This window comes from Oncorhynchus keta, chromosome 9 (assembly GCF_023373465.1).
Source record: "Oncorhynchus keta strain PuntledgeMale-10-30-2019 chromosome 9, Oket_V2, whole genome shotgun sequence".
Lineage (NCBI taxonomy): Eukaryota > Metazoa > Chordata > Actinopteri > Salmoniformes > Salmonidae > Oncorhynchus > Oncorhynchus keta.
The window spans coordinates 23,691,954-23,706,332 of NC_068429.1; the positions used below are offsets into that span (position 1 = coordinate 23,691,954).

Genomic DNA, 14,379 nt, shown 5'->3' on the forward strand with positions numbered 1-14,379 from the left:
ACAGATGTTTCTAAATGTATTTTTGTCCCAGAGTAAATTATATGAGTGCATATGGTATCAGCTCTATGTGGCTGACTCAGTGTGAGGTAATGGCGTAAGAGTCTACAGGCTGGATGAATGAAATGGAATGCTGGGAGCTGATGACCTCAGAGGCTGGCTAATGAGTAACATCTGGCTAGTGTAACAACCTCTTACCATCATTATTCTGACAGGTGGTTGGTGTGTGTGTGTGTGTGTGTGTGTGTGTGTGTGTGTGTGCGTCTGTCTGTATATTTGTGTGTGAGTGTGTGTATATCACTCACAGCTGTACGTTGAGCAGCACGCGCTTGTCCTCCTCTACATGTATCCTCCAGCTGCAGTCCTCTCCCTCTCCATACCACTCTGGCCAGTTAGGAGACAGGATAACACCCACTGGACCTGCCAGGTCCCCCCCACACAGAGCTGGAGATGGGGAAGGGGAAACGGAGAGAGCGGAGGGGAGAGAGAAAAGGTGAGGAGAGGGTGAGGGAGGAAGGGGGAGGGGAGAAAGAAGGGGGAGAGTGATGAGTTATCCCAATTAAACAGTGTCTCAGTAACATTGTGATATCAGAACTCTCTCAACACACACACACACACACGGGCGCGCACAACCACACAGACACACACTACAATCTCCCTCCCACACACACCTTTGCAGAGTGGTTCCGTGTCATTCCAGTAGGGGTCTCTGGCATTGATACACTCTATGACGGGCGGCCCCTGCTCCAGAGAGTGACCAGGATCACAGCTGAACTGCACCACAGCTCCAACCCCATAGACCTGGTCAGTGGTGCTGAAGTTACCATTCTGCAGGTAGGGCTCATAACAGTGCCCACGCTCAAAAGCTGCAGAGGGGGAGGAAAGAAAAGGAGAGGAGGAGGACAGGAGGATGAGAGAACTGAGGTTAGACAGAAAGGTTATGAAGGTTATGAAATACTGTGTTTACACATGTGTGTGTATGTGTGTGTGCTCTTACCCTCATAACGGATGTTGAAGCCTGTATTGTGGTTAGGTTGGTCTGTGATGAACTGAACCCTGACTGCTGGACCCTCACTGATCACCCCTTCAAATGGTATTGGACCACCCCGCCCAGAGTCAAACAGCACCACAGACCCAGCATCCAGACCGCTCCATAACACAAGTCTGGGGGGAGAAATGTAAATGCATTATAGCACAACTACAGGTTACACATTCAAAGCTCTCTCTCTCTCTCTCTCTCTCTCTCTCTCTCTCTCTCTCTCTCTCTCTCTCTCTCTCTCTGTGCATGCTGGGTGTTTTCGGAGTTTGAGTGTTTGGTGTGGAAAGCTCTATCCTAACTAACTTTCTTGATTCTATTCTTTTCTTTACATGTTATTTTCTATGGTGGAGGGTTAATGCAATATTTGTTTTTAGCGGTATCCAAAGTTTCTTTTTTCAAAGTTAGGGTGGAAGAGGACAGAGTAACGTTCCGGGGGGTTGCAAGGTATAGTGTGCGCAATGGCTTCTCAGCCTAGTGCGCAGGAGACGCTGTCGATACAGCATGGTTTCAGGTGTGTTCCTGAGAACGGAGTTAAGGTGGAGGAGGTTCTGCTCGCGGTCGGTGAACAGGTAGGAGCTGAGTTTATACATTCTGCTTCTAGAATGAACAAGGCTGTGGTTGTGTTCATGAAAAGGGCTAATTTGGTCGGTAGGCTAATTGCTAGCGGAATATTTGTAAGGGATGTGTTGGTGTCAATTTCACCTCTCTCTACCCCTTCAACAAGAGTTGTAGTGGCAAATTTGCCTCCGTTTATTACGGATGATCAAATTAGGAAAGAGCTGAGTCGTTTTGGTAAGTTTGCTAGCGGTTTCCGTGTACTGTCAGCAGGTTTTCAGGCAGATGCCGTTAAGCACGTTGTTTCATTCAGGAGGCAAGTGTTTATGTTTCTGAACAATAATGAGCAACAGCTAAATGTGAATTTTAAAGTGAGGCATGGGGAAGGGCTCTATGCAGGTTTTGCCAGCACAGATAGTCTACGGTGTTTTGAATGTGGGGATTTGGGGCACAAGAGCTTTGCGTGCCCAAATAAAGGCCATAGACAAGGGGAGGGTACGAGCGCAAGGGGGAAATCGAGGTGAAAATGCAGGGGGTAAGGAGATGCAGACAGCAGAGGCTGGGCCTAGTCAGTCTAGAGATGGTGGTGTAGATGAGGCTGGGTCTAGTCAGGCTAGAGATGGTGGAGAAGCAGAGGCTGGGTCTAGTCAGGCTAGAGATGGTGGGGTAGCTGAGGCTGGGCCTAGACATGCTATGGAGGGTGGTATAGCTGAGGCTGGCCCTAGTCATGCTATGGAGGGTGTTGTAGTTGAGGCTGGCCCTAGTCATGCTATGGAGGGTGTTGTAGCTGAGGCTGGCCCTAGTCATGCTATGGAGGGTGGTGCAGATGATACTGCGTCTAGTCAGGTTATTCTAGTGGACGAGGAGAGTATAGTGGGGAAGTGTAAGAGATTAGGGGAGGAGGAGGAGGAGGAGGGTGTCAAGAGGAAAAAGAAAAAGGGTGTGGACAAAGGCACCATGGAAATGTTGCCTGTTGCTGTGGGTGAGGCCCTAACCAGAGAGAAAGGGCAGGTGGTCAGGGTGGGAGATAGAGAAGAGGAGGAAAGTGAGTCTGAGGAAGAGGATGAGGAGGTATTCTTTTCAGACTCCTCTTCAATTGGCCCGGAGCTGACAGCCAGTCAACCAGAGGGGTCTAAGTACACGTTGAGAGAACTGACAAGGTTCCTGAATGAGACTAAGGGGAAAAAAAGTTAATCTTGAGGCTTTTTTTCCTGATCCTAGAAAGTTTGTAAGATCAGTACAACATGCTATGAGAAATGAGGGGCATGGTGTCCTCTCACCCAAGAAACGGTTTAGGTTGAGGAAGTGGGTCACAACAGTGCGTAAAGGTTTACCTTCAGACACTGTTTAAATGTTTAATTTCTTACTGACACTGGGGCTTTTTGAGCTTTGCTATTGGTCTATTTCTCTGCTGGCTTTTCTCCCACTTCTTATGGAGACTCTTCGGGTAGGCTCGCTCAATATAAATGGCGCCAGAGATGCGGGAAAGAGGAGTGTGTTGAGTGAATATGTAAAACATAAACAAGTACAGGTGTTGTTTCTGCAGGAGACGATAGTGATGTGGTGAATGAAGTTGATTGGGGGCTCTGGTGGAAAGGGGCAAGTGTGTTGAGCCATGGGACAAATCTTAGTGCAGGGGTGGCAGTCCTTTTTGCACCGGGTCTGGCTGTAAAATTTGCTCCTCAAAGGAGGTGTGTAGGGGTAGGTTGCTTGTTGTTAAAGCAGAAATTAACAACATGTGTTTTGTCTTTATAAATGTGTATGCGCCTAACACAGGGAGAGAAAGAGGGGTTCTATTTGGGAGTCTTAGACAGGAACTCTCACAAGTAGCGCCTGAGGAGACGCTGGTGATCGGAGGTGACTGGAACTGTACAATGGATTTTACAAAAGACAGAAATGGGGAAGAGCCTCATTCAGTGTCAGTGGGAGTGTTAAGGGACATCCTTAATCAGTTTGACCTAGTGGATGTTTGGAGAACTAAACATCCAAACACAAGACAGTATACGTGGGTGAAGGTTTTTGGGGCTAGGGTGAGTGCAGCTCGACTTGATCGTTTTTACATGTCCAGGAATCAGAGCAATAGGCTTCTGGGTGCTACCATTCTCCCAGTGGGGTTTTCGGATCACCACATAACCATGGCTCGGCTGTCTATTTCACCAGGGCCCCGGCAGGCATCTTATTGGAAGTTCAATGTAAAGCTCTTACAAGATGCCACTTTTTGCTCAGGTTTCCAGACTTTTTGGGAAAGATGGGGGCAGCGAAGAGAGGAGTATGAGTCTCTGAGTCAGTGGTGGGATGTGGGGAAAGTGCAAATTCGGCTTTTCTGTCAACAGTACACAGCTCTCTCATCCTCAGAGGCTAGGAGAGTGTTGGGGGAACTAGAGCGGTGTATTAGTGAGATGGAGGTAGAGATGGTGGGGCAAGGCAATGTAGGCCTCCAGGCTAACTTAGCCGACTACGTAGGGACCTGGGCAGTTTTTTCCAGGTTAAAGCAAAGGGAGCACTTGTAAGAGCTAGGTTCTCCATGCTCAAGGAGATGGATGCTCCCAGCTCCTTCTTCTTTGGTTTGGAAAGACAGAGCAGTGAAGCCAAGGGTATGCATTGTCTACGGCTGTCTGATGGGCGGGTGACCTCTGTGGTGGGGGAGATGCGGGAGCGGACTGTGGAGTTTTATACTGAATTGTATAGGGCAGAAATGTGTGATCCTATGTGTGCTCAGGTCTTGTTCGCAGGACTCCCTAAGCTCTCTCGGGCACAGAGGGATGAAATGGACATTCCTCTGTTGTCACATGAACTGGCAGAGGCAGTAACCCAGATGTCCCCCGGTCGTGCACCCGGGGTTGATGGACTTCCAGTGGAATTTTACAAAAATTCTGGGAACAATTGGACAGGATTTCTTTTGCGTGTTGCGAGAATGCGTAGGGGTAGGAGAGTTGCCGATGAGCTGCCGTCGGGCGGCTCTGACTCTCCTGCCCAAAAAAGGGGACTTGTGTGAACTTAAGAACTGGAGGCCTGTGGCGTTACTCTGTGCGGACTACAAGATTTTTGCCAAGGTCCTCTCTAACAGACTGAAGTCCCATCTGGACTCTATAATACACAAGGACCAGACATATTGTGTACCGGGACGCTCAATCACGGACAACTTGTTCTTGATTAGGGACATGTTGGACTTGTCGAGAGGTTCTAATGTGAACTTTGGACTGGTCTCTTTAGATCAAGAGAAGGCTTTTGATAGAGTGGATCATGAGTATCTGTTTAATGCGATGTCTGTGTTTGGGTTTGGGAAGAGTTTTGTGACCTGTGTGAAGCTGTTGTATGCTGGGGCGTCATGTATGGTTAAGGTGGGAGGAGGGCTCAGTAGGCCAGTCTGGGTGAGACGGGGCATTAGACAAGGATGCCCTCTATCTGGGCAGCTGTACACACTAGCCATTGAGCCTTTTTTAGGACTGCTACGCAGGAGACTGCGGGGAGTGTGCTGGACAGGCATGGATGTGGTGACAGGAATTGCAGTCTCAGCATATGCAGATGATGTTTCTGTGATGGTCAGGGATGGGCAAGATATGCAGGAACTAGAGACCAGTCTGAAGGTGTATGAGGGAGCTTCATCAGCTAAGGTAAACTGGGGAAAGAGCAAAGCTCTGTTATGTGGGGCATGGGGGGATAGGGCTCCTCCTCTGCTTCCAGGGGGTTTGCAGTGGGGTTGTGAAGGGCTTAAAGTGTTGGGGGTGTACCTGGGCTCGGAGAGGTGGGTCAGCAAGAACTGGGAGGGGCTGACACAGGCAGTGGTGTCAAGACTGGCCAGGTGGAGGTGGCTCCTGTCCCAAGTGTCATATAGAGGGAGGGTGCTGATAATCAACAACCTGGTGGCATCTTCCTTGTGGCATAAACTGGCTGTCCTCAACCCCCCGCCGGTCTGCTTGCAGACCTGCAACGCAAGCTGGTGGACTTTTTTTTGGTCGGGACATCACTGGCTGAAGGCAGCAGTTTTGTACATGACCGTCCACGAAGGAGGACAGGGCCTGGTGGAACTGGAGAGCAGGATGGCTGCTTTCAGACTAAAGGCGGTGCAGAGACTGCTGTACCACACTGATGTTGGCTGGAGGGAACCAGCATGCGCGCTGCTGAGGAGAGCTGGCGGATTAGGGTTGGACCGGCAGCTGTTCCTCATGAAGCTGGAGAGGCTGAGTACAGCAGGTCTCTCAGAGTTTTACTCTGCGGTGCTGAGGGCCTGGCAGCTGCTAAGGCCCACACGAGAAGGGGTGTGGAGCCTGGGCAGTGGGTGTGGGAGGAGCCCATCTTCCACAACCCAGCCATCCCTTTGAGATCGGTTCAGTCGGCCACCCTGCAGAAGCAACTGATGGCAGGGGGTTTACAAAGGCTGGGTGACCTGAGACTGCTGGGAGAGGAGGGGTGGAAAACCCCGGAGGTCTTGGTGCAACAAACAGGAATAACGTCTCTTAGGCTGCTGGAGAGATTCCTGGAGGAGGTCCAGGAGGCACTGTCTGAGCCGGTAAGGGGGTGTTTGAGAGGCCAAAGGGAGAGGGGCCACCAATGTTCCCGCCACTGCAGGTGACGGCAGAGACTGGAGACTGGCAAGGGGGTCTGGAGGACTTGTTAGATTTTAACACTCCGAGCCTGGGGAGTTTGAGGGGTGGGAGGTAAAGCCCTCTACAACCTCTGCGTTAAGGTGAGGAGCATTAGAAGCCTAACAGGAGTGAAGGCACATCAGTGGCAGGGGGTATGTGGGGCGGAGAGTATGGTGGGTTTTAGATGGAGGGCGCTCTACAAACCCCCAGTACCAAAGAGGTCAGGGGACCTCCAGTGGAGGGTTCTTCATGGAGCCCTGGCCACTAACAGCTGGTTGGCACGGGTTGATCCGGGAATTGGGCAGGGGTGTCCTTTCTGTCAAATGAAAGAAACTGTAATTCATGTGTTTTCTGTGTGCACCAGGTTAATGCCATTAATGTCTCTGTTGGAATGTCTGTGTGACAGGTTGGGGGTGGTTTTTGCTGTTGGGATGTTTATAATGGGATACAGGTATTCGAGTAAGGAGAAAGAAAAATGTGTTTTGTTGAATTTTCTGTTTGCTCAGGCAAAGTTAGCTATTTGGCTAACAAGGAGGAACAGGGTCAAAGGTGGGGGATAACAGACCCTTTACTACTGTTTCATGGGATGGTCTCTGCGCGCCTTAGGGTTGAGTTTGAGTTCTATAAAATGATCAAATGTGTGGAGATGTTTGAGGAGATATGGTGTGTTGGGGGGCTGTCTGTATTGCTGGGGAAGATGTTTTGGATATACGGTTGTAGGAGATGGTTTTTGTGTATTTTTTTTAAAAAAAATTATTTTTTTTATTTTAGGAGTGGGGGGTGAGTTTTAAATGAATTAAGAATGTTTCAATAAAGCAAGACCAAAAGTCAAAGTCTCTCTCTCTCTCTCTCTCTCTCTCTCTCTCTCTCTCTCTCTCTCTCTCTCTCTCTCTCTCTCTCTCTCTCTCTCTCTCTCTCTCTCTCTCTCTCTCTCTCTCTCTCTCTCTCTCTCTCTCTCTCTCTCTCTCTTTCTCACCTGTCAGTGGGTTCGAGGGCCAGTCTCTCCAGGTGCAGGTGTAGTCTCTGTGCAGTGGGGGCCTCCAGGGACCAGGAGCAGGAGCGGTCATGGGTGGCGGTGGGACCCAGGCGGGGAGAGGGGGACAAGATTCTCCCTACTGTAGCATTTTTCACTGACCCTCCACACAGCGCTATGGAGGAACAGGTGTGATGGTAATGATTAGAGTTGATGTGTCTCCCCAGCTCTGCAGCTGGGCATGTTGTTGCACCAGGCTGCAGCAAAGCATTGAGATGTGTGTGTGTGTGTGTTCCTCTGTGTGCGTGTGTCTCCCTCTCCTCCCCACCTCTACAGCTTGGCTCCTTGCTGCTCCAAACAGGCAGAGATGTGTTGAGACAGGTGAGTGCCATTGCCCCCTGCAGGTGGTAGCCCATATGGCAATGGAAGCGGGCAGTGCCCCCTGGCAGCAGGTCCAGCACAGACACCTCCCCAAAGTGAGGCCTCCTCGGCAGGGCACAGCTCAGACGGAATACTGCCAGGGGGAGAGGGGGAGGGAGAAGGGGATAGTGTGAAAGATAGAAGGTAAAATAAGAGAGAAGAGGAGAGAGAGAGATTTCCATTCTCTATGCGTTTATCTCAAAGCGCTTATCTTATTTTCACCGTAGTCTATTTTATGCTAATCTATTCAATAGTTGGCTTCCTGGTCTATTTTGATCTGAGATGACTACTACTCTCTCCTCTTCTATCCTATCACCTCTCCCGTCTGCTAAATCCTTCTCCCTCCTGTCTCCTGATTCTGCCTCGTCGACCCTACTCTCCTCCCTTACAGCATCCTATGACTAGCATTGTCCTCTTTCTTCCCAGCCGGCTCGGCCCTCCTGTCCTGCTCTGTGGCGGAGTGACTCATTGTGAGCTTACAGAACAGGGCTGCGGGCAGCTGAGCGAAAATGGAGGAAAACTAAACTTCAGGAGGACCTATCATCCTTTCACTCCCTCTGCTCTACCTTCTCTTCCTCTGCTACTCAAGCCACTTTCTACCACTCTAAATATCAAGCTTCTGCCTCTAATCATAGGAAACATTTTTACACCTTCTCCTCCCTCCTTAATCCTCCAACCCTCCCTCTGTGGACGACTTTGTCAACTACTTTGAAAAAAAGTTAACGACATCCGCTACAGCCTATTGAGTCCACTGGTCTCACTCACAAAGAACTCCCATATGCCTCTTTCTCCCCTCTCTCTCCAGATGAAATCCTGTGACTAGTGAGGTCTGGCCGCTCAACAACCTGCCTGCCCATTTGACCCCATCCCCTCCTCCAGACCATCGCTGGAGACATTTTCCCATCCCTCATCGACTCCTAACTGACCACTGGCTGCATCACCTCTGACTTCAAAATGTCCCGAGCCGCTCCCCTCCTCAAGAAACCAACACTCGACTAATCTGAAGTCAAAAACTATAGACTATTATCCCTTCTTTCTTTTCTTTCCAAAACACTTGAGGGTGCTGTCTCTGATCAACTTATATCTCTGATCTCATTATCTCTCTCAGAACGATCTTCTTAACCCTAACCAGTCAGGCTTCAAGACAGGTCACTCAACCGGGACTGCTTTTCTCTGTCACGGAGGCTCTTCTCACTGCCAAAGCTGATTTCTCTCCTCATCGTCCTGCCTTCGACACCATGAACCATCAGATCTTCCTCTCCAGCCTCTCAGGGCTGGGCGTCTCAGGCTCTGCGTCCTCTCCAGGCTCTCAGGGCTGGGCATCTCAGGCTCTGCCTTCTCTCCAGTCTCTCAGGGCTGGGCATCTCAGGCTCTGCCTCCTCTCCAGCCTCTCAGGGCTGGGCATCTCAGGCTCTGCCTTCTCTCCAGTCTCTCAGGGCTGGGCATCTCAGGCTCTGCCTCCTCTCCAGCCTCTCAGGGCTGGGCATCTCAGGCTCTGCCTCCTCTCCAGCCTCTCAGGGCTGGGCATCTCAGGCTCTGCATCCTCTCCAGCCTCTCAGGCTCTGCCTTCTCCAGTCTCTCAGGGCTGGGCATCTCAGGCTCTGCCTCCTCTCCAGCCTCTCAGGGCTGGGCATCTCAGGCTCTGCCTCCTCTCCAGCCTCTCAGGGCTGGGCATCTCAGGCTCTGCCTCCTCTCCAGCCTCTCAGGGCTGGGCATCTCAGGCTCTGCCTCCTCTCCAGTCTCTCAGGGCTGGGCATCTCAGGCTCTGCCTCCTCTCCAGCCTCTCAGGGCTGGGCATCTCAGGCTCTGCCTTCTCTCCAGTCTCTCAGGGCTGGGCATCTCAGGCTCTGCCTCCTCTCTAGTCTCTCAGGGCTGGGCATCTCAGGCTCTGCCTTCTCTCCAGTCTCTCAGGGCTGGGCATCTCAGGCTCTGCCTCCTCTCTAGTCTCTCAGGGCTGGGCGTCTCAGGCTCTGCCTCCTCTCTAGTCTCTCAGGGCTGGGCATCTCAGGCTCTGCCTCTTCTCCAGCCTCTCAGGGCTGGGCATCTCAGGCTCTGCCTCCTCTCCAGCCTCTCAGGGCTGGGCATCTCAGGCTCTGCCTCCTCTCCAGCCTCTCAGGGCTGGGCATCTCAGGCTCTGCCTCCTCTCCAGCCTCTCAGGGCTGGGCATCTCAGGCTCTGCCTCCTCTCCAGCCTCTCAGGGCTGGGCGTCTCAGGCTCTGCCTCCTCTCCAGTCTCTCAGGGCTGGGCATCTCAGGCTCTGCCTCCTCTCCAGCCTCTCAGGGCTGGGCATCTCAGGCTCTGCCTCCTCTCCAGCCTCTCAGGGCTGGGCATCTCAGGCTCTGCCTTCTCTCCAGCCTCTCAGGGCTGGGCGTCTCAGGCTCTGCCTCCTCTCCAGTCTCTCAGAGCTGGGCATCTCAGGCTCTGCCTCCTCTCCAGCCTCTCAGGGCTGGGCATCTCAGGCTCTGCCTCCTCTCCAGCCTCTCAGGGCTGGGCATCTCAGGCTCTGCCTTCTCTCCAGCCTCTCAGGGCTGGGCATCTCAGGCTCTGCCTCTTCTCCAGTCTCTCAGGGCTGGGCGTCTCAGGCTCTGCCTCTTCTCCAGTCTCTCAGGGCTGGGCATCTCAGGCTCTGCCTCCTCTCCAGCCTCTCAGGGCTGGGCGTCTCAGGCTCTGCCTTCTCTCCAGCCTCTCAGGGCTGGGCATCTCAGGCTCTGCCTCCTCTCCAGTCTCTCAGGGCTGGGCGTCTCAGGCTCTGCCTTCTCTCCAGCCTCTCAGGGCTGGGCATCTCAGGCTCTGCCTTCTCTCCAGCCTCTCAGGGCTGGGCATCTCAGGCTCTGCCTTCTCTCCAGGCTCTCAGGGCTGGGCGTCTCAGGCTCTGCCTCCTCTCCAGCCTCTCAGGGCTGGGCATCTCAGGCTCTGCCTCCTCTCCAGCCTCTCAGGGCTGGGCGTCTCAGGCTCTGCCTTCTCTCCAGCCTCTCAGGGCTGGGCGTCTCAGGCTCTGCCTTCTCTCCAGCCTCTCAGGGCTGGGCGTCTCAGGCTCTGCCTCCTCTCCAGCCTCTCAGGGCTGGGCATCTCAGGCTCTGCCTCCTCTCCAGCCTCTCAGGGCTGGGCGTCTCAGGCTCTGCCTCCTCTCCTGCCTCTCAGGGCTGGGCGTCTCAGGCTCTGCCTCCTCTCCAGCCTCTCAGGGCTGGGCATCTCAGGCTCTGCCTCCTCTCCAGCATCTCAGGGCTGGGCGTCTCAGGCTCTGCGTCCTCTCCAGGCTCTCAGGGCTGGGCATCTCAGGCTCTGCCTCCTCTCCTGCTTCTCAGGGCTGGGCGTCTCATGCTCTGCCTCCTCTCCTGCCTCTCAGGGCTGGGCGTCTCAGGCTCTGCCTCCTCTCTAGTCTTTCAGGGCTGGGCGTCTCAGGCTCTGCCTCCTCTCTAGTCTCTCAGGGCTGGGCGTCTCAGGCTCTGCTTCCTCTCCTGCTTCTCAGGGCTGGGCGTCTCAGGCTCTGCCTCCTTTCCAACCTCTCAGGGCTGGGCGTCTCAGGCTCTGCCTCCTCTCCAGCCTCTAAGGGCTGGGCATCTCAGGCTCTGCCTTCTCTCCAGGCTCTCAGGGCTGGGCATCTCAGGCTCTGCCTCCTCTCCAGCCTCTCAGGGCTGGGCATCTCAGGCTCTGCCTCCTCTCCAGCCTCTCAGGGCTGGGCGTCTCAGGCTCTGCCTTCTCTCCAGCCTCTCAGGGCTGGGCGTCTCAGGCTCTGCCTTCTCTCCAGCCTCTCAGGGCTGGGCGTCTCAGGCTCTGCCTCCTCTCCAGCCTCTCAGGGCTGGGCATCTCAGGCTCTGCCTCCTCTCCAGCCTCTCAGGGCTGGGCGTCTCAGGCTCTGCCTCCTCTCCTGCCTCTCAGGGCTGGGCGTCTCAGGCTCTGCCTCCTCTCCAGCCTCTCAGGGCTGGGCATCTCAGGCTCTGCCTCCTCTCCAGCCTCTCATGGCTGGGCGTCTCAGGCTCTGCGTCCTCTCCAGGCTCTCAGGGCTGGGCATCTCAGGCTCTGCCTCCTCTCCTGCTTCTCAGGGCTGGGCGTCTCATGCTCTGCCTCCTCTCCTGCCTCTCAGGGCTGGGCGTCTCAGGCTCTGCCTCCTCTCTAGTCTTTCAGGGCTGGGCGTCTCAGGCTCTGCCTCCTCTCTAGTCTCTCAGGGCTGGGCGTCTCAGGCTCTGCTTCCTCTCCTGCTTCTCAGGGCTGGGCGTCTCAGGCTCTGCCTCCTTTCCAACCTCTCAGGGCTGGGCGTCTCAGGCTCTGCCTCCTCTCTAGTCTCTCAGGGCTGGGCGTCTCAGGCTCTGCCTCTTCTCCAGTCTCTCAGGGCTGGGCGTCTCAGGCTCTGCCTCTTCTCCAGTCTCTCAGGGCTGGGCGTCTCAGGCTCTGCCTCTTCTCCAGTCTCTCAGGGCTGGGCGTCTCAGGCTCTGCCTTCTCTCCAGCCTCTCAGGGCTGGGCGTCTCAGGCTCTGCCTCTTCTCCAGTCTCTCAGGGCTGGGCGTCTCAGGCTCTGCCTTCTCTCCAGTCTCTCAGGGCTGGGTGTCTCAGGCTCTGCCTTCTCTCCAGCCTCTCAGGGCTGGGCGTCTCAGGCTCTGCCTCTTCTCCAGCCTCTCAGGGCTGGGCGTCTCAGGCTCTGCCTTCTCTCCAGCCTCTCAGGGCTGGGCGTCTCAGGCTCTGCCTCTTCTCCAGTCTCTCAGGGCTGGGCGTCTCAGGCTCTGCCTCTTCTCCAGTCTCTCAGGGCTGGGCGTCTCAGGCTCTGCCTCTTCTCCAGCCTCTCAGGGCTGGGCGTCTCAGGCTCTGCCTTCTCTCCAGCCTCTTAGGGCTGGGCGTCTCAGGCTCTGCTTCCTCTCCTGCTTCTCAGGGCTGGGCGTCTCAGGCTCTGCCTTCTCTCCAGCCTCTTAGGGCTGGGCGTCTCAGGCTCTGCTTCCTCTCCTGCTTCTCAGGGCTGGGCGTCTCAGGCTCTGCCTCTTCTCCAGTCTCTCAGGGCTGGGCGTCTCAGGCTCTGTCTTCTCTCCAGCCTCTCAGGGCTGGGCGTCTCAGGCTCTGCCTCTTCTCCAGTCTCTCAGGGCTGGGCGTCTCAGGCTCTGCCTTCTCTCCAGCCTCTCAGGGCTGGGCGTCTCAGGCTCTGCCTCTTCTCCAGCCTCTCAGGACTGGGCGTCTCAGGCTCTGCCTTCTCTCCAGCCTCTCAGGGCTGGGCACAATCTTGGACTGCATCCTATCTGGGCAGGTGACGTGGAAAGGATCTGTGTCTGCACCACATATTCTCACTACTGGTGTCCTCCAGGGCTCGGTTCTAGAATCTCTCCTCGTCTCTCTAAACACCAAGTTACTAGGCTCTGTCATATCCTCACATGGTCTCTCCTATCATTGCTATGCAGATAATACAGATAACTACTTTCTCCTTCCCCCCTTCTGACACCCAGGTGGCGACATGCATCTTCTGCGTGCCTGGCAGATATCTCAACTTGGATGTCGGCCCACCACCTCAAGCTCAACAAGAAGGAGCTACTCTTCCTCCCTGGGAAGGCCTGCCCTCTCAAACACCTCTCTATCACGGTTGACAACTCCACAGTGTCACCCTCCCAGAGTACAAAGAACCTTGGTGTGACCCTGAACAACATCTGTCGTTCTCTACAAACATCAAAGCAGTGACCCACTGCTGCAGGTTCATGCTCTACAACATCCTTAGCGTACACCCTTACCTCACACAGGAAGCGGCGCAGGTCCTAATCCAGGCTCTTGTCCTCTCCTGTCTGGACTACTGCAACTCGCTATTGGCTGGGTTCCCCTCTTGTGCCATCAAACCCCTGCAACTTATCCAGAATGCTGCAGCCCGTCTGGTTTTCAACCTTCCCAAGTTCTCTCATGTCCCCCCGCTCGCATCCACTACAAGACCATGGTGCTTACCTACGTTACAGCAAGAGGAACTGCCTCCCTACCTTCAGGCTATGCTCAAACCTTGCAACCCGAGCACTCCGTTCTGCCATCTCAGGTCTCTTAACCCACCCACCACTACGGGTGGGCAGCTCCCGCTCAGCCCAGAGGCTGTCTTCTCTGACCTGGCATCCCAATGGTGGAATCAGCTTACCCCTGAAGCTAGGATAGTAGAGACCCTGCCCATCTTCCAAAAAACATCTGAAACAGTATCTTAAATAATCCTCCCCCTCACCTCGACACCCCCCACCCCCAAATAAAAAAAAATAAAAACCTGAACCCCCCCCACCTTCAAGCTCGGACTCTACTGAATGTACTTTCTATAACTGTGATATGTGGTTGTCCTACCTATCTATTTTTACAATGAATGCACTAACTGTAAATTGCTTTGCAAAAGAGTGCCTGCTAAATGACTCAATTTAAATAAAAAAAACTGGATAGGCCAGACTAATGGATATATGACTGGACAGGCCAGACTAATGGATATATGACTGGATAGGCCAGACTAATGGATATATGACTGGACAGGCCAGACTAATGGATATATGACTGGATAGGCCAGACTAATGGATATATGACTGGATAGGCCAGACTAATGGATATATGACTGGACAGGCCAGACTAATGGATATATGACTGGACAGGCCAGACTAATGGGTATATGACTGGACAGGCCAGACCAATGGATATATGACTGGACATGCCAGACCAATGGATATATGACTGGACAGGCCAGACTAATGGATATATGACTGGATAGGCCAGACTAATGGATATATGACTGGACAGGCCAGACTAATGGATATATGACTGGACAGGCCAGACTAATGGATATATGACTGGACAGGCCAGACTAATGAATATATGACTGGA

At 53.7% G+C, this 14,379-nt stretch overlaps 1 protein-coding gene across 3 annotated transcripts in view; it reads right to left on the minus strand.

The window, feature by feature from the left end:
* Window positions 1-14,379, minus strand: part of LOC118381621 (seizure 6-like protein) — an 87,750-nt gene that overhangs the window by 19,201 nt on the left and 54,170 nt on the right. For all 3 annotated transcript variants that reach the window (XM_052525509.1, XM_052525508.1, XM_052525510.1), the window contains 5 exons: window positions 7,479-7,664; window positions 7,154-7,325; window positions 995-1,161; window positions 669-863; window positions 303-441 (listed from right to left, as the gene is read on the minus strand). In XM_052525509.1, coding sequence (XP_052381469.1) covers window positions 303-441; window positions 669-863; window positions 995-1,161; window positions 7,154-7,325; window positions 7,479-7,664 — 859 coding nt within the window. The remainder of the gene's footprint in view (window positions 1-302; window positions 442-668; window positions 864-994; window positions 1,162-7,153; window positions 7,326-7,478; window positions 7,665-14,379) is intronic.